A 24,183-nucleotide genomic window follows, 5' to 3' on the forward strand; every position below is an offset into this window, starting at 1 on the left:
CAGTCTAATGGCTGAAACATATAAAGATAAAAAGAAGAGCCTTATTTTGGATCTTTATAATTCATTCTCTGCACAATAGTTTCTTTCCCTTTTCTATAAATTAAATAATTCTTATTTTTTCCTCTTCATTTTTTCAGAAAAACAAAGGTTGTTGAAAGAAAACATCCTGCATTCAAAAGATAACTGAATCCCCAAAATGACCATGGTGCCAAGCAAGTTGTACTAATATATATATATACATATATATATATAATATCTAAGTTCTTCATCTTGCTTTTTTTTTATAAAAGAAAATATAGTTATTCAAATTCTTCAGTTCTAAAACCTTTCTTCGACCTTCAATCTGTCAAAAAAAAATCTTATCTATCTTCAGCTTTTTTTCATACTCTCTCTCTTATAATTGTTCTCTTAATGTGAATATTGTTCAGCCACATGGATATTAGTAGCATTTGCAAGTGAATATTGGTATTATTCTTGTAGTACATGTAAACCCAAGTTGAAGTCAGTAGCATAGAAATATGATCAAACTTTTCCCTCTTCTATCGGTATTTCCAAATCAGCCAATTGCAAACACATATGTGTGTGTAAGTCTGTGTTTGTGTTTATGCAAGTGTGTGAGTGCATGTTGATGTGGGTCAGAGCGTGCAAACAGGATAGTCTATGTGTATAATGTGTGCGTACATATATTTAATATATATATATATATATATATATATATATATATATATATATATGCATGTATATATGTGTGTGTGTGTGTGTGTGTTTGTTTATAGATATATATATATATATAATATTTGGCATATATTATATATACTATGTGTAAATATATAATATATATATTTATATAATGTATTCATTATATATATGTGTATGTGAGTGTGCATGCATATACATTATATACATGTATGTATATATATCCTTAGATATCTATTTATATACATATATATATATATCTATATATTTAACATAAATATATTTATGTATGGTAAATAAATATATATATAGTAAATATGTATGTATTTATCTATACACATATATTTGCAAATAGTAAAAGATTACTATACATGCATATGTATGTTCCTCAGTCAAATCGTCCAACCCATGCTGGCATGGAAGGCGGACGTTAAACGATGATGATGATATATATACCTGTATGTGTGTTGATTGTATATATGTGTGCATGTACATATATGAGTGTATAACGTATATAAGTGGCATATATACATACATATATACATACATATATATATACACACACACACACACATATGTAATATGTATATATATGTGAAATATGTGTGCATGCGTCTGTCTTTCTATTTGTATGTATGTATGATTATGTATGTACGCATGTATGTATGTATGTATGTATGTATATCTTTTTTGACATGTTAAACAGTGTCACTTGTTTGTACTTAGTTAACAAAGCATAGCTGTTCCTTCTGATGATTTTGTCATCCCTCTATTATTTTTTGTCTGAGCCTCTCTTTTCTACATTTTACACCTTACTGAATCATCAAACAAAAATGGGAAATATTACAGTAGAAATGACAAATATTTATTGAACATCCATATCATAAACTATGTTTATAACATGTATATTTTATATGCATATCTTATGATTCTATTAAAACATATATGTATATATACATACAATGTGTGTATATATATATATATATATATATATATATATATATATATATATATATATATACAATGTTTGTGTATATATATATATAATGTATATATCAAATACGTATATAAAATAACTGTATACATTTATATATATGTATATATGTAATAGTATATAATATTATATATAATGTATACATAGTGTATTTATATATATAATATACATAATATTATATATGCTATGTATATATATATGTAAATATATATATACACACACAGATATATATGTATATATCTATCTATCTATATATATATATATATATATATGGAACACATAAAATTAATTGACAGAATTTGTTGTATACAAATATATCTATCGCAATTAGAAATTCATTCATATAAAGTTCTTTCTTGAATTTAGTCCCAATTAGGAATTTTGAATTCTTAATGTCATATATGCAAATAATTGTATAACTGAAACTTACTTGCATAAGTTTGTATATCTTAACTGATGTACAAATATTTTTCAAATATTTTTTCAAAATTATAACAATGAATATTGATAATGACTTATTTTTCAGTGTTTGTACCAATGCAAGACACCACAATACAAATTGTTCTCTTCTTGTATCTATATACTGTTAGTAATAATTTATCATGCAAAACAGCATATGATATCTAATTTAAATATCAAAATGTTTGAGATGAGTTTTTGCTATAAAACTCAAGTATTTTGAAATATATCGCAACTTTAGAAATGAAATTTTTTTTTTTATATAAATATTTATATCTCACTATATTTTCATTAGTTTATCTCTGACCATCATCCTGTTTGTGCACGTAGCACCAGACTAGGTTTATACGAGATTCAAATCTGGTCTGAATCTAGCCTGGTACTATGAATGAGATACTTGATGACAATCTGAGATGAAACTCCTCAAAACATGGTGTAGACGTAAATATTACATTTCTTTTCATCTCTAAAGATGAAGTCAATAGTCCAAACAAATTTATGACATCCAATTTGTTATGAAATTCATAATCTCTTTTGATCATTGGATTAACAAGTTATGAAAAAAAATGCAAAACAAAAAATGATCTCTGGAGATGGATTTTATTTATTTTATTTTATTTTTTGGCTTTCTTTTGGTTTATTTAAAAGTTACCTTGTTAATAGTGCAAACAACACTATTTTCTTTCAGCTGAGGCAGCTATATGGTGTTAAACTGTGATATAACTAGATCTGAAGAAAAGTGTGTGCACATAAGAGTTATGTACATGTCTATACATGCAGTTAAAACTATCTCCAGTTACATGTTTAATAAACATGAAGATGTCATTAAACTGGAATGGAGAATATTTATAGAAATAATATCTAAAATATGTAAATATCTTGGTGAGATATGTTATATTATATTATATTTATATATTCAGAATTTCAAAACTCTATTAAATTCTATTTTTTGTTTGTTTGTTTGTTTTGATTTAACCTTGTTTCACTTTCTATTTCCTCCTGACTTACTTAACTGATCATTTCTCTAATGGTTTGAGTATCAGCCCAATCTATAAAGATACTGATATTGTAGTTCTGTTTTGTTGATATTTTGATGAGATTCTGAATACAAAGTAATCTATGAGGCTAAATGAAAATCAATAGCAGCAGCTAATAGATTGTAATACAACTTAGATTGATTAACCAGCAAATAGATTTTTCAACAGAAATATCTTAAACTTTATCAAACATGTATGAAATATATACATATTATTTGCACTTTTTAATGATGTTGAAATTATTTCAGAAAAAGGAAAGCTAAGGCATTGCAATTAAACATAAGCGTAGAACAGTTACATTAGACCAACATTCAGTTTCATAAAACTGATACATGGAACATGGACGTTAAATGATGATGTTGATGATGATGATGATGATGATGAATTAAGCAATCGGTAGTAAATTGCAAGTCACATGCAGATGTCTTGTGTTTAGTGTGCATTATGCAATTTTAATTACAAATATACACTTCTATGTGTGTTTTTTTTCTTCAATTATTTAGAATCATCATATGCAGCTCTTTATAGCACATAACAAGTGCACGCACACACACACACACACACACACACACACTCATACACACACACATATACAAGCACGCATGCATGCAAACACACACATACGAGTACACACATGCATAGTAAAACTTTTCTTATTAGGAATAGAATCTAAGCAGGAATTTAAAACTGCCTTATAATTTTATTATCCCACTTCACAGGGGCAAAATAATAATAATAATAAAAATAATAAAATAATAATAATAAAAAAAAAAATTAGATAACAGTATTGATTCTGTGGTTTTATTAGTGACTGTTAGCTGTTGATATATGTCAGTGAGTGAATGTTGTAATAAGTTCAATTTCAACCCATTAGTTATTTGATCTTTAAGCAACTATTTAGTTGGTTATGGCAGCATATCTGTAGCTGTTATTGTTACTGTTATTGTTTATTATCATAAATGACTAATTAAAACTGGCTGTGTCCCCAGATTTCTCAACCGGAGAAATCATTAACAAAGTTGCTGTTTCCATACAAATACTTGTTCAACTTATAAAATAAATTCTGTTTTGTGTCCTTATTCTCAACATAAACATTTACTAAATTTAATAATTAAAAATGTAAAGAAGAGTAAATATTCCTGTGTTTGATACAGTGAAGGACAACAACAACAACAACATCAGGTTAATGAGAACGAGCTGAAAACCCTAATTAAATTAGGTGAAAAATTAGACATTTCAAAGAACATTGATTATAAATTAGAATGATAAATTATATGAAAAAATTGTTTTATAGTAATAAAAAATATGTTTTACAACTTTTAATCTTTAAAAACCAAATGGAAGAAATTTGTGATATCAATTCAATGCAAAACAGAAAGTAATTGTTAAATGGAAGAAAGAGGAATATGTTGTGGAAAAAAAAAAATTGTGTTTAAAGGAAAAGGAAATTTAACAAGAAGAAAGTTCCTGATTTACAAAAATGATTTCTGAAAAGCTCAACTTTTTTTTTTTAATAAAGAACATTAAAGCTGAAGATATATAACATTGCTGAAAATTTAATTAAAAAGTGGAACAATCAATGTTATCTATATTGATGACTGAATACATGAAGTTTGACCAATTTCTCTATATAATTATCCACAGATTTAAAAAGGACATTTCTTTCTTTCTTTTTGTATTTTTGTTTTTGTTATTATGAAGTCTATTTTAACAGGCTTTCATAAAATTTTTGTTGTTCTGCGAGAGTTATTGACTCTACAGAATGTCATCACTACTTGACCTTATAAAACACTATTAATGGAAGTGACATGTTGCAATATTGATAGACACTTCAGCCAGATGCTATGGTACCTTGTGGCTCTTAATTCAAATCTTACAAAAAAACTGGAAATACAATTACATTGATGAAAATATCAGAAAGTGAATGTATGCAACTACAGCACAAATGAAAAAAAAATTAAAAATTAAAAATTAAAAAAATAAAATAAAATATTTAAAAAATACTTTATCTGTGTGACATTTCTAAAGATATTGAGGATTGAAAAAAATTCTAAAAATAAAAAAATGCTGTAGTAAAAACAGATTAAAATATAAAAAAATATTAAAAATTCATATTAAAAAATATGATTGGGTTTAATAAACTGTTTCCATTTAACCCTTTCTCTTGATAAACTAAATCAATATATTAAATTAAATATCACTGGACTAATTCACATATATCCGGAAATGGAAGACTGTTTCTTCTGACCCAGTGCTGGTGGTCAACATTTTTATTATGAAAGAAAAAAAAAGTCCATGTTTTAAAGAAATGGGGACACAGATTTAATGATTTTGTAAATTCTTGCTAATTTTACTCAATACCTGTTTTGAAAATGATTTCTTTTAATAATGAAGGCCAGGTATTTTTGCTGTCTTATGGAAATATATGTGTAAACAAAAATTAGTCTTATGAGAAAATAAATTTATTACATTACAGGTTTTTTTGTATCATTGTTCATATTATATATATATATATATAGCTTATACATTAGTACTATTCTAGTCTAATAAACCAAGATGTTTTTATAAAAATAAAAAAACAGTTGGGCTTTAAATGATATTGGTTTTTACTTCATGAATTTTAAATATTATCTTTGTAAGTAAATGAAAAAGAAAAGTTCTTTATTGTAAAATGGCAAAAAAAAAAAACCCAAAAAACAGAAAGAATAAAGATTCTGAAAATTGTATTATGATACAGTTTTATAAAGAAATATTATGTATTAATGTCAAAGTTATAAGAAAGTACATGGGAGATGTTTTGAACTACTGCTGCACAATAATAGTCTATTATTAATATGATATTTGTTCCCTGTGCTGATATTTCTATGAAATTGCTTGTGCTTTTAATGTATATTTAACTATTATGAACATGTTAATATATATATATATATATATATATATATATAATTATGTGTATTTCTTCTATCTTAATGAATAAAAATTCTTCTGATAGAATAAATGGGTTAATAGAAACCAATGTAGCAATATATATATATATATATATATATATATATATATATATATATAAGAATGAGATAAAGAGACCAATGGCATAAGTAAATTTATATTTTATGTTAAAGATAATCATAAAATATAAATTTACTTATACCATTGGTCACTTTATCTCACTCTTTTTTATATATACACATGCTAATACACGACCCATGTTATATTCCCCATTCATGTTGCAACCACATCTGGGGCATAACTAGTCGGTATACAGCACTTACTCGGTATTACCTGTATCATTAGGGTCTGGTTAACTCCATTACCATTTATAACCTTTATATATACATATATATATATATATATATATATATATATATATATATATATATATATATATATATATATATATACACACACACACATGTTTTTAATGATATTTGCAATCATTTTTTTTTTCAATGTTTTATAACTTTATAGTTGAAATATATAAATACATATAAATTTGAAAATTAAAGATAACTTTATTTTAGGTAAAAATAAAAAAGAAATTGATATTTTCTTCTTTCAAATTCCCTGAATGTTAAACAATAGGCTGATATCAAAATATTCAAATACTAAGAGTGAATGTGGACCCTTTCAGGTATATGTATTTAATGAAATTAACTACTATCCCCTTCAAGGAAACCCGAGTACAACTATGATTCATACTCGTCTGTATTGACTTTTAAGGTTTTTTTATCAAGACACTACTCCCTCCCCACTGTATTGGATTTTCTGCTCTTCTAAAGGGCAATTGTAGGTGCATTTTTAAATATATCAGTCAAAAACGTATATGATTTAAAACAAATACATGTATTTGTCTATATTTTTTTTTGATGAAGTATGTAATAGCAAAAATAATAATAATAATTACAAGTACTATCATCATTATTGTTGTTCTTTTGTTTTCAGACTTTATCATTATTATTATTATTATTATTATTTGATGAAATTTCTCAGCTTATTTTGCTGGGTATGATGGAAAGTGTCAGCTGTCCACAGCCAGTAGACTAAGGTGACACCCGTTTACTGATATCATGCTTCAAGAACCTTGCAGAGAACTCTTACAGTTCAACACAATGATGATTTTTTTGTAGGTGTTCTATCATTACATTTGTGTGGAGGCGCAATGGCTCAGTGGTTAGGGCAGCGGACTCGCGATTTCGATTCCCAGACCGGGTGTTGTGAGTGCTTATTGAGCGAAAACACCTAAAGCTCCACGAAGCTCCGGCAGGGGATGGTGGCGAACCGTTCTGTACTCTTTCACCACAACTTTCTCTCACTTTTACTTCCTGTTTCTGTTGTGCCTGTAATTCAAAGGGTCAGCCTTGTCGCACTGTGTCACGCTGAATATCCCCGAGAACTACGTTAAGAGTACACGTGTCTGTGGAGTGCTCAGCCACATACACGTTAATTTCACGAGTAGGCTGTTCCGTTGATCAGATCAACTGGAACCCTCGACATCGTAAACGACGGAGTGCCAACAATAATCTTTACATTTGTACCAATCTTTTTGAGTTTTGTCGGTTGAGTGCTAATACTTCAAACGTGTAGTAACGCCGTGCGCATGCGTAGTCTCACGCGGTTCGGCAAAAAGAGACCGATAGAATAAGTACTAGGCTTCCAAAGAATAAGTCCTGGGTCGATTTGCTCGACTAAAGGCGGTGCTCCAGCTTGGCCGCAGTCAAATGACTGAAACAAGTTAAAGAGAGTAATTACGTAAAAAAAAAAAACGCAAGTGACATGAGTTATTTCCCTTACCTCAATTTTCTATTATTACGTTTTTAATTTAATTGACGTAAGTCACAAAGTGATTCAAAGGTTTCGTGCATTGGTCTCCATGAAACCTTTTCCTTTTCTTTATCATAAAAATATAGTAAACTGATCCGAGTCAATAAAATAAATTTACATAGAATAGAAGTTTGAAAAGAAGTGCATGTATTTCCGGAATGAAGTTTAAGTTGCGACTGACGATCAATTGTTATGTTAGATAAAATAAATAAACAGAAATGATGAGATGCAAAATATATTTGAAAATAAGTTAATTAAGATACTTAGGAAAGAAAACAAAAGAGATATTTTTACTACTTAACATTCAGATTTCCTTGTCAAGTGTATTGTTTATTTATTCACATTGTTTTGAATTAATCGTAAATTATCTTGTAGTTTCAAGACTTCAATGATACGTTTGAGTATTTTTAGCATGACATTGTGGCCTAGGTGTGAGAGGTTGGGTGTGGTCAGTTTAACATAAAACTGGCAGAATATTTTCGCCAGATATGACCGGATTAAATGATAAAGAGTTAAGCAATTTGATTAAGAGAGAATTATTGTTTATTAAATTAACACTCAAAACAGTCGTGACCAAAAGTTTGGAACGTATTTTTTTTAAAATTAAAATTATTATGCCCAAGTACAGTTCTCTTCAAATATGTACAACATATATATATGAGCATTTAATATAAAAATTCTAATTTTCAGACCAATGTTTCAAACTTTTGGCCATGACTTTAAGCTAGTGAGGTTTTAGCAGTTAGCTTTCTAAAATTCTAAGGCAGTAGTTCTAATATTTTTGTTCCAAATTCCAAGGAAATGGTTGATTAATTTTTGTACTCTCCTACAATAAAGAGTGTGATGAACTGGTACCCATTCAGTGGAGAGTGTTGTAATTTCAGTCATTTATACACCATAACAACTAAGTTTAAACTCCACCTTTATGAGTCTTAGGTCTCATGACACAAATAAGTCTAAGTCTACCAAAGTAATATTACATCTGAAGATGAAAAAAAGGTAAATTTTCTTATAATTAATTTATTGTTGTTATAATTATTATTATTATTTATTGAACTACGTACTGTACTGTAGTATACTATAATTGTTGGCACTCTTAATAAGACAGGGCTAGTTATTATGTTTTTTAATCTGAAAAGTAATTTTAATGTGTGTATGTATATATATGTGCGTGTGTGTGTGTGTGTATATAAATGTGTATGTGTGTGTGTATATATATGTATATGCATGGCTGTGTGGTAAGAAGCTTGCTTACCAACCACATGGTTCTGGGTTCAGTCCCATTGTGTGGCACCTTCGCATATGTCTTCTACTGTAGCCTCTGGTCATCCAAAATTTTGTGAGTTGATTTGGAAGATGGAAACTGAAAGAAGCCCATTGTATACGTGTGTGTGTGTGTGTATGTCTTTGTCCCCATCATCACTTGACAACCGGTGCTGGTGTGTTTATGTCCCCATACCTTAGTTTCGCAAAAGAGACCAATAAAATAAGTATTAGGCTTATGATATGTCTTTGTCTCGATTTGTTCAACTTAAAGACCTTCAAGGTGGTGTTCCAGCATAGCCACAGTCAAATGATTGAAACAAGCAAAATAATAAAAGAATATACACATATAATTAATGAGAGAGAGAGGGAAGATGGAATATATGAGAATCTTTATTGATCACTACAATCATTTCAACCCATCCTGCATTGATTACTCACAGGTGGGATACTGCACAACAGGTTGAGGTGTATCCCACTTGCAAGAAATTGTAGTAATCAATAAAGATTTTCATATATTCCATCTTCCATCTCTCTCATTAATTATATACCCAACGAACACTGAACCAGTGAATGTGCTTTACCAACAAGCAACCAGGTACAAGTCCAGGCAAGTTTGTTTATGGTAGACTAGCAGTCACCCATGCATACCAGCCTCCCGCCTCCATGCCATTGATCTTATCCAAGGGAAAGGCAAAGGCCGACACGCCTTGGCACCAGTGATGCCACAACTCATTTCTACAGCTGAGTGAATTAGAGCAACATGAAATAAGGTGTCTTGCTCTACATGTTACATTGTAAATTGCAGCTTTCCTCTAGTATTCATTTGTCTTTTATGGCTGCTGAAGTGGACTAAGGTGTTATAATGGAGGCAGTTGTAGGAATGTGTAGTTGAAAAGCTACTCCAAGTGTAACTAACAAAAGATAAAACAGGCATTATTAGTAAATAGTTGAAAACATGGAGGACATTTTTACTCATTTAACCATGTTTTGTAAGAAGGTATAACAATATCTCCAGTATCATAGTGAATACTTGGTCATCAATTTTAGAGATTATGGAGATGTACGTTTTTTGTTGTCATTACATTTCAGACAGCAAGCAGGCAGAATTGTTTGCATGTCAAAGTGCTTGGCAGTATTTCTTCCAGCTCTTCATGTTCTGAGTTCAAATCCTGCCAATCCTTTTGGGTTTGATAAAATAATTATCAGCTGAGCACTAGGGTTGATGTAATGAAACTGCTAGAGAGTATATAAGACAGCAAACTTTCAGCATCTCTGCACCTCATCCATCTTTGTGAAAACTTCAAGACTTTTTAATGTTGCCAAGTAAATTGTTAGCAAGTTGGGCAAAGCACTTAACAGCATTTCATCTGCCTTAACATTCTGAGTTCAAAATTCTGCAAAGGTGAACTTTGCCTTTTGTCCTTTGGGAATTGATAAAATAAGTACCCATCACCACACAAATTTCAGGCCTTGTGCCTATATAATAAAAAGGAATATTGTCAGCTCATTCTCACACTTTCACTTTCATTCTATTCACACACACACCTGCACATCCAATCTCCTTTCACTCTCCCAATCTCTATCCACCCACACTTTCAGGTTCTTGGATCCCCATCACCCTTCTGTTCACCTCAGACTTTGATAGTCCACTGAGATACCTCATTGTTGTTATTTTCATCTCTTCCCAACAGCCACATTATGTAGGTGTTGGACAGGAGTGTGTATTTCACCTCTCCATTTCATAATTTTTATGAACTGGATTGACATATGTAGTCATTGCAGAAGTGGTATCACAATTGGTAGGTGTAGGATTGGTCAGCTGATATTTACAGATGACATGCTGCTGCTTGGTTCATCAGGTGATCTCCAGCAAGCACTGAATGGGTTCAGTACCGAGTGTTGCTACAAAGATGAGAGTTAGTGTTGTGAAGACTGAGACATTGACCCTCTCAAGAAAGTCTTCCCAGTGCATTCTGCATATTAGTGGAGAAGTTTGTGGTGGGAAGTAGGAGTTTATGTTACTTGACAGGGTGCATGGCTCAGAGGTCAGGGAGTCTCTCCAGGTCGAGCTGCTACTTGTTAGCATTGAGAAGTCACAGCTCTAGTACTGCAGACATGTGATTAGAATGCCACAGGAAAGAACCATAAGAAATATTCTTGAAGCCAAGCCAACTGGCAGGAGACCTCAGGGTAGGTCACAGATGAGATGGTTGAGTAATATCCATACTCTCAGTTGGTCATGCTTGAGAAAGTCTAATGATACTTGTTTCTGATAAAACTATGGTGAAGGTGCCTTAGGGCTCTACTCCAACAACTCTCCTAGGTGGCAAAAACAGGTAAATGGATGAACTACCAGGCTCAAGGTGAAAAATAGATGTTAATTGTAATGCCATCCATTGAAAGAGGGACTGTGTTCTCACTTAATCTAGCTTAACAGACTGAATACAGCATGATTAACTTATCGAAACAATATCAAACCATAACAAAAATGAAAACAGTAAGAGAGATGATTTGTAATTTTATTAATGAGTATTATTAAATGTTCATATATCTTGTGAATTTCCTGTATATTTTGTATGAATGTTATTTCTTAGTACATTTATATGGTTCATGGTCTCAGTAAGTACAGCACGGATAGTATTTATTTCCATTGGAGTCAAATGATTCAGCTGAAGAGAGAGAGAAAAAAGAAAAGGCATCATAAATAAGAAACATCTCAATCATGTATCAAAAGGAAGCATTATTGTAAGAGTTTTGTGGTTTTAAAACTTTTGTGTAATCCATCCTTTTTGACAGGTCTTGTTCTTTATCCTAACTTTCTAACAATCATCCTCACCCAACTAGCTTGGTAAGGGTGTCAGTTTAGTCACTGTTGACCAAACAAAGCAACAGGTTGTACTAGATTACATGTTACCAGTGGCACTCTGATACAAAATAGTAAAATAAGGATGGATCAACTCAGCAATGGTCACAATTATGGAACATGGAACTATAGAAATGCACAAGTTGGTGACCAGGCAGGCACACTGTAAATCTACTTTCGGAGAGATGGATTTCTAGTTTGATCCAGAGCATCTGTCTAGCAGAGTTGTAGTCAGAGCTCCTTGGCTGTGATGATAGCAACCTATCTGCACTGTCCAGATACATTGTGGATAAGACTAGGAAGACAAAGGTTAAGGGAGTTCACTCATCATCATCATTTAATGTCCATTTTTCCATTGGAATAAAATCATAATTAACTGATACTCCTGTGTTTTCTTTTACCCAAAGCCCCACCGTAGAAATTAGCATAGCAATTACCGACTCTATATACAATAAATTATGCAAAGAGTTACCTTAGCATGTGTGGCATCACTTTTGATGAAAGTATCAATACTGCTTCGTAATTTTGCTTTGCGCAAGTCCCAGATGTCTTTAATAAGAGTTCGTAGTTCATCAGCTTTGGGGATGTCTTCAGGAGCACTGAAACATGAGTAAAATCACTTATTAACTATAGTTATGTTTGCTATTTAACCCTTTTGCTACAATATTTTGTTACTATTAATCTTGAAAATAACGAAGAATTTAGTAAAATAACTGTCATTATTAAGTTGATGGTTTAAAAAGGCAGTGAGCCAGCAGAATCTTGAGCAGCATTTCATCTGTCTTAATGTTTGGAGTTCAAATTCCACCAAGGGTGACAAAATAAGTACCAGATGAATACTAGGTTCAATGTAATAGACTTACCCACTACCTTGAAATTGCTGGCCTTGTGCTAAAATTCAAAACCCTTATTAAGCTGATGTTTAGAATATAAGAGAGGGTACCAAAAAGTTTCTGGCTTTAAGGGTATCGTGAAAGGCCTGGTTGGAGGCCCAACCTTCCAAGTTCTTTTACAGGGCTTAGAAAAACTGAAGGAGTCCTGCAATAAGTGTGTGAATCTGAGAAGGGAATATGTTGAATAAAATCATAATCAACTGATCCTTTTGTATTTTCTTTTACTCAGAGCCAGGAATTTTTCAGCAACCTCTCATAATAAACATTAACTTTTGATGAGATGTTTTTAGATCATTTTAAAAACAGGTAGCTTGTACCATAAAACCTGGAGCTGTCTTATCAAAAGAGATAAGAGGCACAAGAGAGATTGAAGTGCAAGATACACTCATTCAGGACTATGACTTCTGTTGCTATTATGTTAAACTGTTGTATGTCCAAAATTGGCCAAATGCGTTTTATTTTTTCAATATTTAATTTTGCTTGCAATAGCCAGTTCTTTTGGTCAAAGCATCGTATCTCCAGCTGCTTCAGCTAACAAGATATTAAAATTGTCAAAGTGTAGTACAACGGTTTAGCATTTTTTTTTTGTTTGTTTTGCAAGTACTTGGTGACCCTGTCAGCACAGGTACCACTTAAAAACACCCAGTCCACAACATTTCAGGGGAAAATTGCATTATGCTCTTTACTGATTTACTTAGGTTTCCTTACAAACATTTCCTATAACTCTAGATGCACATAAAATTGCACACTAAAATGTTCAACATGAACCCAAAGTGACTTACTTTTTGAGCAGAAGTTGTGTTATTTCAATGTAATATCGAGATGGCATTTTTGTGAAGAGTCTGCTCTCGAGCTCTTCTTGTTTTTTCAAATTAAGGTCATCTGAAACATGTCAAAAGTAAACTTCCAAGTGAAATTTTGATCAGTAAGAATTTAAAGTATGAAGTTATTAAATAACATACAAGGGTATGTATGTGCATACACACATATTATATATATATATATATATATACATACACACACACATATATATCTATGTACATCTATACCTACATACATACAAATATATGCACCCACTACACTCTCGGAGTGGTTGGCGTTAGGAAGGGCATCCGGCTGTAGAAACTCTGCCAGATCAGATTGGAGCCTGTTGCAGCCATCTGGTTCACCAGTCTCCAGTCAAATCGTCCCAATGTTTGCAATAATTATCTTTATTTTGGGATTAAAATGTGTTTTCCAAATCATGATCTCTACCTGTTTTGGCTTTATAAAATTCTAAAACTTCAAGTGATTTTGATGTAAATTCTAGGTAATAAATCTATAAGATACTTCAGGATATTGGAAAGGCAGAGAGGTACCAGTCTCATTATAAAATAATGTTGAGATGAAGCTGAAGTTTTAAAAAATATCAAATAAAAACTTTTGGTTGCAGAAGTAATTCACTAACATTAAGTTTGTCCTCATCGGTTCCAAATATCGGATTTAGTAGAACACACTTTCAGTAACCAACAGTGAAATTAATCAATTCCTTCTGAGGGCCTTTTAGCCTCATGCAGAAGCAATGTCTTTGCATCAAGCAGATTTATCTCATTGAAATTTGAAACAATAATGTGTTATCTGGGTAAATACTGTTAAAGAAAAAGTATTTTACTGGATAAAGCCATCAGGCTTTTCATAATAAAATTCTTAACCTTAGTTCTTTTTTTTTAAAGGAAAAACACAATTTTCCACCTTATATTACTTACTAGTCAGTGTTTTGTATTTGAGGTTATAATAATCTAATGTTCAGTGTAAAAAAAGAAAAAAAATTCTCGATAATCTTTTAATAAGATTAATACAGAGAAAAAGAAAAGATACACGGTTTATATTCTGAAGGCAATGAAGTGGTAACTTGAAAAAAGTTTGTAAAAATTTATTTCAAATCAAAGGGTTTGTTCTAATTATTTAGATTTGCAGCAGATATGCCCAACCTATATCAGAAAAGAAAAATAATAATCTAAAATATATAAAAATACAAAAAGTTATTGTATCAGCATGTTGATATCAACAGAGAAATCCTTTACCTATATTCATCCATGCTGGAGGAATAATTCGACCACGGCATCTCTGTTTTAGATTCACTGCTAACCACAAAGGAACCGAAGTTGGTATTCCAGCTTCAAAAGGACCAAAATCGCCCTATGTAGATAAAAAGAGGGAAAACAAATAATACACAATGCTCCAGTATATGATATCTAGCAGACTGAGCAAGGCATGTACAACCTTTGTCGACAAGCAGATCGCATGAGAAATGGCTCGTCGTCAGGCGGGCCACACTACAAATAAAACTCAAGATAATTTTTCGTCGGCGTGCCATTTAGAAAGTCACACGGGCCACAGTTTGCCCAAGACCAGGAGTCGGGGAACTTCTTTAACTAATTACCCCACAATATATTTATTTAAGCCGACGTTAAACCCTTGATTTGAAAGGAAGTAAATCATAGATGTTTTTAATTCAAAAGGTTTATTGAGTCTATTTTATTACACGTCCAAATTACATTGGATGCCAGAAGAAAAATAGCTATCGTAACAAGGAACACATTTTTATATACATATATAATTTTACTTATGTTTAATGAATCTTTATTACCTCCAAGATTTTCATTTTTACCCCACTAGGGGTAATTTAACCCGGTTCACCGACTCCTGCTCAGGGCTGTTTTTGCGGGTTTTCTCAATTAAACATGCTGGAGCACATTAGAGTTATCTCCCGTCGAATTTATTATTTAAATACTTAGAATTTACATAAGCAGCAAAACTGTTTCATTAAGACATGAGTTCATAAAATATGTCAACATTGGATTTAAAATCAATCGTTAGTAATGACAATAAAGGGCCCACATAAGTAAGTTGGCGAAGGTAAAGAATATGCACGCCACCCCGTTTTCGGCGTAACCCAACAGCCGAAAAAGGATGGTGTGCGTACACGCTTTACCGTCGCCAGTAAATTTACGAAATTATAACATTTTAATGGCTTTCAGAAAACAAATTTAGTAAATATATAAAAAAAAAAAAAAAAACATTACTTATTTTTTCTCATTTAATTTCCTTTTAAAAATTATTTAAATATTCATTTATTTATTGATTGCTAAGTTGCTGGAAACGAGTATTTCTTCAATAGAGGAAAAAGAGAAAAACGCTCATCTTGTCAACAAAAAAATCCGGAGAATAATCTAGAAAAACAAAACAACAACGATCGACTTACTTGGATTAAATAAATATTAGAATATGTAAAATTAGGCTCAAATGAAATTAGTTCCTTCTCCGCAAGAAATTCTATTTCTGCAGGCGACATATGGACAGCAACACCTGCCATTGTTTGTTTAAGTTAAATTTTCGCGGCAAATTTTGATCTTCCGGTTTAAGGAGAACAACGAACATATAAATTTTTTCGTAGCAAATTCGCTCCCATAATTTTCAAAAAAAAATAAAATATTCTTTAAATTTTATTTAATCTAAAAAAAAAAAAAGTAATAAATATAAAATGCATATGGAGACCATTGGAAACGCAGACACGTACCTATTATATGTAGCTTTTACTATACTACTAATTACATCGAGCCAATGAAAACATCAACACGCTCGCTTTATTTGCTAGAAATAGCAACCATATTTCGATCGAACCACGGCTGAATGTCAACGATAACAACAACAAAAGAAATTTTAAAAAGAAATTAAATATTAAATGATATAGTCATAAACACACTGTCTGGAGTAAAAAACTGACAATTACGACTGGAATACCTTTGAACGAAGCCGACTTGGGTTATCAGTAAAAATATACTATAACATTCAAAACGATCAAGATTTGTAAATCCTTGACATGAGTATGTCACTACTAAAAATAAACATCGTGTCCAATATACAATTACTTGGCAAACATCACCGATCATTGGTGAAATGCCAAATAATGACAAGTTTTTCATCAGAAATAAAATAAGCTAAGGTTCCATATAAAGAAACGAGAATCTTTTAGTAATTATAATTGAGTTTTAGTATTCGAGAGTGGCTTCCCTTTAAAAACAAACTACTAAATCTCAGCCTGTAATGGCGAACTATTTTGTCCATTCGTCCAAATGTACGAGACATTGGATATTTTCTGCCTCTCGGATTCCTCACTATAGCAGTAATCAACATCCAAGATTAAGTTCAAAGCGATGTCATTCGTTGGTATGTATCAGCGGCAATTTCTTTTGTTTTACTAACCTAGTTATCTAATTGACTTGGCAGTAAGTTTCGGCGAACCGAATCGGCCGTTCTTGTTCAGATTCCTGGTTTCATTAACATCAGTCACATGTTAAATATAGCTTTTCGTGTTGCCTGTTGGGTTCTAAAAATATCTTACACATTACAGCAACTGAACTGTGGTCAAAATCGAATGTGAGCAAACCAAAACAAATGCTTTTTATGAATGGAGAACAAATGGATAAATATTCATTGGTTTTCTGTGTTATCGCTGTCGCACCTGCGACCGGCTTGTTTGGCTTATCGGAACTTCTGTGGGTGCGGCCGAGTATTAATTGGTTTGTTTAGGTTGAAATTCAGTTTGTTTTTTATTATATATATATATATTGATGGTTTCTTATTAGGAAACCAATAGATTTTATGGTACGTTGTCGGTTGAAACAATATATTCGTGTATAAAATTTTATACTATATGTTCTATTTCTTGCATCTTACTTCTGATATATTTCTTATTATTTCTTCTTACGTTATATCTTCTTATTTCTTATGTTTGACGGCTTATGTTGTATATCTTATATATGTTCATCGAGGGGGTGTGATATGTTGAGTCGTTAACCCACAGCGTTTTTATTCTATAACTAATATTTATATATATATATATATATATATGCACACACAGACATGTATGTATATAATAAATTATGCAATATTTTTCAATAGTCTGAGATCAAATAACAAAAAATGAGGTAAAACGGCCGGAGATTAAATAAGAAAAAGTGTTTAATTCCACTCAATAACAGTTTATTAAATAGTCGAAATTGAAATAAAATATGAGAAATGTTTCAACTGCTTTCAATTCTTTTCAAAGGCAGGTGGTTTTAAGAAATTGTTTCTCAAGGCTAAATCTTTCTCACAAGGTGACCAAGTGAATCTAAACAGCGAGTTCAAAATGAAATTAGAACTTTCCCATCTTCGAAATTTCGATTTCCATCAGTATTCTGCGAGGTGACTCTCAAGCAATTGTTCTTTTGTACCCTTCGCTGTCCTGATCAACCTTGACCTCATTATCTTCGACCGTCCCACAATATTTTGAATGTGAGTTTCAATGACAGGAGCAACAAAATACTGATTCACACAACATAATGCTTTTAGCCCATCAATTTCATTGATATTAGTTTCAAATTTTGGAACAAGGCCAGCAAGTTTGTGGGGAGGGCGTAAGCTAATTATATCGATCCCAGTTTTCAACTGATACTTATTTTATCAACCCCGAAAAGTTGAAAGGCAAACTCGACCTCGGCGGAATTCGAGTTTAGAACACGGAATTCGAGCCTAACCCTAAGCATTTTTCCAGCGTGCTTTACGATTCTGTCAGCTCGCCGCCTTTTCACTTTCACTAATATTGCCGTACACAGTCCAACTGTTCTCACCATATCACTTTACAAGGTACAATAATCTGCTAGGTTATTGGCATCAAGTTAAGAAAAGCAAGCTTTGTTGAATATTTTCTTAAAGGTCACATATAATAACAACAATTAGCAGCGAGTAGTTACGCAGTTGGTCGACTGGTTCTGGTTAATCAATTGTAAGTCTTTTGCAAGTCTTCAATCTCCTAGAAGCATCTTTCCTGAATTGTATTTCCTCTTCCCATGCATAAATCCTTCCTCATTCTGAAATACAAACAAAGGATAAGGCATGGAGACCATTGGTTCTAGAATCCATTTGTCCAACCATATCGAACTTCCTCACGCAGAAATCTCTGATAGTGTTGAATCAGTTTGCTTCTGCACTTTAAGTCATTGTTAATCCGATGATCCAAGATCTGTAATATCTTTAAGGCGGCGAGCTGGCAGAAACGTTAGCACGCCGGGCGAAATGCTTAGTGGTATTTCGTCTGCCGCTACGTTCTGAATTCAAATTCCGCCGAGGTCGACTTTGCCTATCATCCTTTCGGGGTCGATTAAATAAGTACCAGTTATGCACTGGAGTCGATATAATCGACTTAATCCGTTTGTCTGTCCTTGTTTGTCCCCTCTGTGTGTAGCCCCTTGTGGGCAGTAAAGAAATAAGAAACGTTAGCTCGCCGGGCGAAATGCTTAGCGGTATTTCGTCTCCGTGAGTTTACTGGTCGGACGTGTTATTACTAGCTGCGATTTATTTTAGTATAACGCCACTATTGTTTGGTGGGCGTTGCTGAGATGGAGAAAATGAAGACGTATGCAGCAGCGACGGGGAGTCGAGCTTCCGTCGTCCCAGGCCTGCTGAAGCAATATGAAATACATTGGAATGAAGACATGGCTGAGAAAATTGGAAAATATAAAGAAATGATAAAGAAGGAGGGGCCAAACGTAAAGTTTGCCCTATCAGAGGAGAAAAAAATGGAAATTGGAGTCGTGGAATATAAATCCTTTCAAGGAAAAATAGAAGAATAGAGAGTGCAACGAAGGAGGAGGTGGAGGAGCGTTCGAAGGAATTGCAAGAAGATGTGTTGTTTTTTACAAGAGGCAAGACATACGCGTCTGTAGAGATCACATTTGTATCGGAGGAGGCAGCAAAGAAATACGCCAATAAGACGCTAGCTAAAGGAAATCGGATGCTCTTTCCCAATAAGTTGGGTAGACGTCCAACGTGGATTAGAGTGGGTAGGATCCCACCGAAAATAGAGTTGGAATAGGTAATGGCAGCAGTTTTTCCTGAAAGAGAAGGAGAAGATGTAAGGACAATTATGATAAGCAGAACCCAACAATTTATTTGTTCGGGGTCTGGATTGAATGTGCTTTTTATAGCAAGTCAGAAAGTTTACAGTGACATACCAGAGACACTGGAACTGCCTAACGAGGACAAACTTGACATAATGTTGGAGGGGAGACCTCCAAAGTGCTACGAACGTGGCAAAAGAGGTCACATTAGAAGAAGGTGCCCAGAAATAATAGAAAACAAAGAAATGGAAACGCAAGAAGGCGTGATAGAGGAGAGGAATCAGTCACAGGAAGAAGAGCAGAGAGCTGATTTCGAGGAAGCTAAATCAAAGAAGAGAGAAAGGAGGAGCTCATCGCCGAAAGTCGAACAAGGGAAAAAATACAAATCACAGGATCAAGTGGGATCACTGAGGAAAGACGATAATAGCAGCAGAACATTACCACAGAACCATACAATCTCACAATCGCACAGACAGAGATATACAGATGCATAAACACACAGACATACATACACTCGGAAGCGTAGAAGATAACGCAGAGTTGCAGAAACCTAAAAGCACAGAACCTGAAAACACAGACACAACATGCAGACCCACAGACAGATAAACACACACATATACAGTTACAAAGAAATATAGAAGAACAAACGCATGGTAGTACAGAATCACAAAAACAAAAAAGAACAGACATACAGACGCACGAGGTACATAGGAACGGCATATATTTGATGTCATATCGATACACACAAAAAATAGAGAAGATATCCAAAATAAAATACATTGTCAAAGTGGACCTCTCGGACGGTTGCGATAAGGAGACGAGATGGATTTTAATAGAAAAAGAAAAGTATAAAAAATTAAAAGAGGTTTTCCCGACAGATATAAACCCACTGGGGCTCGAGGTGAATTTCGAACCCAGCGCTTCAATGGTGAACTACGAGGAAATAAAAGACTATATAAAATGGTGAGTAGTTTTATTTTGGATAAATTATTGAGATAATTTTGAAAAGAACTATCGGAGACTGTGAAAGGAACTATTAAGAACTGTTGAAATAATTGAAATAACGCGGCCGCCCCGGGGTGGGGTTGGGGTGGCCGTCCCATCATCATCATTGTTTAATTTCATTGTTCCATTCTATCATGTGTTAATTCTCCTCGCATGTGTGTATTGTCCCATCTGTGTTTAGCCCCTTGTGGATAATAAAGAAATTGGTATTTCGTCTGTCTTTACGTTCTGAGTTCAAATTCCGCCGAGGTCGACTTTACCTTTCATCCTTCGGGATCAATAAATTAAGTATGAGTTGCGTACTGGGGTCGATCTAATCGACTGGCTCCTTCCCCCAAAATTTCGGGCCTTGTGCCTAGAGTAGAAAAGATTTGTAATATCTTTACTGGAGAGAGCTTTGAGTTAGTTCAGTTGGAACGGTCATAAAGTGACAAAATTCTTTGGTTCAAAGACAGAAGCTTGTCCAACAAGAAATTGTATCAATTAAATTTCTTATCGTTGGCCTTTCACTTTGGGATGTTAGGTTTCTGTTTCTTCAGCCGTTAATGGAAATTCAATTCGGAAGCAACATGAAATACACGAATTAAATTTTGCTTGGTTATAAAACGTTTTTAATATATTGATTACCTAACTATCAAGTGTTGGCACAAACAAGCTTAAACAAATTTTGGCTTCTATGCAACACCATAACCATTAGGCTACTGGGTCGATAAAATATGTAACAGTTGAGCAATGGGGTCGATGTAATCGATTCCTTTCCTCCAGAATTGTTGGCCTGGTACCCCAAAATGAAACAATTATTTGGCGTGAAAAAGGTGTCGATCTGGCAGAATTGTTAGCTTGCTAGACAAAATGCCTTGCGGTATTTCTTATGGTTTTACGTTCTGAGATGAAATTCCACAGAGGTCGACATTACCTTTCATCCCTTCGAGGTCAGTAAAATAAGTTCCCGTTTTCACTGGGGTCGACGTAATTGACTAGGCATTTCACCTATAATTGAGAGGATTATTATAAGGTGGCAAGCTGGCAGAATTGTTAGCGCGTCGGAGAAAAAGCTACACAATATTTCATCCGGCTTTTTACGTTCTGAGACCAAAAGCCACCGAGGTTCACTTTTACCTTTTGTCCTTTCGAGATCGATGAAATACGTACAAGCTGAGCACTGAGGTCGATGTAATCGACTGCCCTCTCCTTTGGAAACTGCTAACCTTGTGCCAAACATTATAAATGTTTATAGTAATTGACTGGAAATCAATACAGTTCAAAAATAAGCGTGAAAAGTTAGTTCGGTGGCGTTTGCAGTTGGCAGTTTTCTTGATAATTTTTCTCCGTTAGCGAAATATTGACCGATATATCATATATGCTCCCCATCCTCTTTATTTTTCAGATTCCTATGTTTTCAACAACGGAAGTTGCGATTTGGGATGGAAGGGAAGAAAACTAGCTTTTTAAACATTTTAATTTACTTCAGTGGATGCGCAATGGCCCAGTGGTTAGGGCAGCGGACTCGTGGTCATAGGATCGCGGTTTCGTTGTCAGTGTTTATTGAGCGAAAACACCTAAAGCTCCACGAGGGTCCGGCAGGGGATGGTGGCGAATCCTGCTGTACTCTTTCACCACAACTTTCTCTCACTCTTACTTCCTGTTTCTGTTGTGCCTGTAATTCAAAGGGTCAGCCTTGTCACATTGTGTCACGCTGAATATCCCCGAGAACTACGTTAAGGGTACACGTGTCTGTGGAGTGCTCAGCCACTTGCATGTTAATTTCACGAGCAGGCTGTTCCGTTGATCGGATCAACTGGAACCCTCCACGTCGTAAGCGACGGAGTGCCAACAACAATTTACCTCACATTTTCGCTTTTCATTCTTTTTTTTTTTTTAACTATTTTCTCTGTTTTATTTTTTAATTGTTTATTTTAATTTTATTTATTTTTAATTCCACGTGGAAAATACACGGGTACGATTCTGAGAGGAAATGTTTTTCAAGATTTAAACTTTTTAAAATCTACTTGAGAGGATTATTATAACGCTAACCCTTTTTGTTATATTTTCGGGATCTTTTTGGTTTGACGGGCAACATTTTTCATTAATGTTTTATGTAGTACTTTTGGTACCGAAACACTTTCAAACTTCGTATACTTGTATATTTTGTATTATAGAACAGATAAAAAATTTTGTATTCGAAGTTATTTCATGTAAAAAGTTGTCGTATTTCGGTAATTTCAACCAATCACTGACGTTTATTGAGGTGAAAACAATTAATGCCGTGGAATGTAAACAACGGTGTCATGGGATCTTTTCCCTTGAATAAAATTAGTGCCGTTGTTTTGCCCGTCAAACCAAAAAGATCCTATTTTAGGATTTTTTTTTTCTGGGTTTTTTTGGTTGTTTTTTTTTTGCCAAATAACCACAATCACTTTATATTCATTTATTCTTATTTTAGTGTCCTTTGTCTGAAATTTAGAATGGATTAAACAGAACTGGAGGAGACACGTGGGATGGAGAACTGTTGAAGAGGTCACAGGACATGTGACAAAAGATTTCAGACAAAGGACTCTAAAATAAAAATAATAATAATAATAATAATGCTGAAGTGAAGAACGAGAATACACTATGTATAGTCGTTTGACAAAAAAAGAAAAGAAAAAAGAATATGACCATCCCCATATATAACAATATGTTTCAACACACGATTTCACATCAAGAATCTTGCAAAACAAATACATAAGCATAAATTACTTTTTATTTTTCACTTGTTTCAGTCATTACTGTGGCCATGCTGGGGCACCGCCTTGAAGAACTTTTAGTCAAATGAATCAACCCTAGTACAAATTCTTTTTGTTTTGTTTTTTTAAGCCTGGAACTGATTCTATCAGTCTCTTTTTGCCAAACCACTAGGTTACAGGGACGTAAACACACCATCATCGGTTGTCAAATGGTGGTGGGGTCAAACACAGGCACAAAGACACACATCATAATCATCATCATCATCATTTAACGTCCGTTTTTCATGCTGGCATGGGTTGGATGGCTTGACAGGAACTGGCAAGGCTAAGGGCTGCACCATGTCGCATAGTCTATTTTGGTTTAGTTTCTACTATTAGATTCTCTTTCTAATGTCAAGCACTTTATAGAGTGTACTGGGTGCTTTTTACGTGGCACCATCACCCATGCTTTTTACGTGGCACCAGCTCCAGTGCTTTTTACATGGCACCATTGCTATTTATGT

The 24,183-nt window shown here is 33.2% G+C and overlaps 3 protein-coding genes across 10 annotated transcripts in view; 2 read left to right on the forward strand and 1 right to left on the reverse strand.

Moving 5' to 3' along the window:
- LOC106882429 (uncharacterized) overlaps positions 1-5,665 on the forward strand; it is a 106,651-nt gene extending 100,986 nt beyond the window's left edge. Inside the window, exon 8 of the mRNA XM_014933105.3 lies at positions 138-5,665. Coding sequence (XP_014788591.1) covers positions 138-187 — 50 coding nt within the window. The 3' untranslated portion in view covers positions 188-5,665. The remainder of the gene's footprint in view (positions 1-137) is intronic.
- A 2,780-nt stretch (positions 5,666-8,445) lies between these two features.
- LOC106882430 (transmembrane protein 143) overlaps positions 8,446-24,183 on the forward strand; it is a 34,485-nt gene continuing 18,747 nt past the window's right edge. Inside the window, exon 1 of one of the 7 annotated variants that reach the window (XM_014933108.3) lies at positions 8,446-9,003. Coding sequence is in view for 4 of the 7 variants with exons in the window: in XM_014933106.3 (XP_014788592.1) it covers positions 17,113-17,235 (123 nt within the window). In the remaining 3 variants the exon portion in view is untranslated. Of the gene's footprint in view, positions 9,004-16,608; positions 17,236-17,333; positions 17,674-17,751; positions 20,913-24,183 lie in introns of those variants that run through there. The other 6 variants (XM_014933107.3, XM_014933106.3, XM_089338033.1 and 3 more) reach the window with 6 other exon arrangements.
- On the reverse strand, positions 11,769-16,561 carry LOC106882431 (DNA replication complex GINS protein PSF2). Of its 2 annotated transcripts, none has more exons than XM_014933110.3 (5): positions 16,271-16,561; positions 15,090-15,204; positions 13,809-13,908; positions 12,606-12,732; positions 11,769-11,939 (listed from the first exon to the last, which is right to left on the reverse strand). In XM_014933110.3, the coding sequence occupies exons 1-5, from the start codon at positions 16,379-16,381 to the stop codon at positions 11,814-11,816; spliced, it is 579 nt and encodes a 192-aa protein (XP_014788596.1). In that variant the 5' UTR covers positions 16,382-16,561; the 3' UTR covers positions 11,769-11,813. The 2 variants fall into 2 exon arrangements, with proteins under 2 accessions (XP_014788596.1, XP_014788597.1); XM_014933111.3 differs by lacking the exon at positions 16,271-16,561 and adding an exon at positions 15,656-16,233.

Source organism: Octopus bimaculoides, chromosome 20, assembly GCF_046866305.1.
Source record: "Octopus bimaculoides isolate indiv1 chromosome 20, ASM4686630v1, whole genome shotgun sequence".
Classification (NCBI taxonomy): domain Eukaryota; kingdom Metazoa; phylum Mollusca; class Cephalopoda; order Octopoda; family Octopodidae; genus Octopus; species Octopus bimaculoides.

Excerpts from the sequence above, each read along its gene's own strand:
- LOC106882431 (XM_014933110.3), bottom strand. The coding sequence starts at position 16,381 with ATGGCAGGTGTTGCTGTCCATATGTCGCCTGCAGAAATAGAATTTCTT. Across the intron at positions 13,909-15,089 it reads TCCAGCATGGATGAATATAG|ATGACCTTAATTTGAAAAAA; the intron begins GTAAAGGATTTC and ends GACATGTTTCAG. Across the intron at positions 12,733-13,808 it reads ACACAACTTCTGCTCAAAAA|TGCTCCTGAAGACATCCCCA; the intron begins GTAAGTCACTTT and ends CTCATGTTTCAG.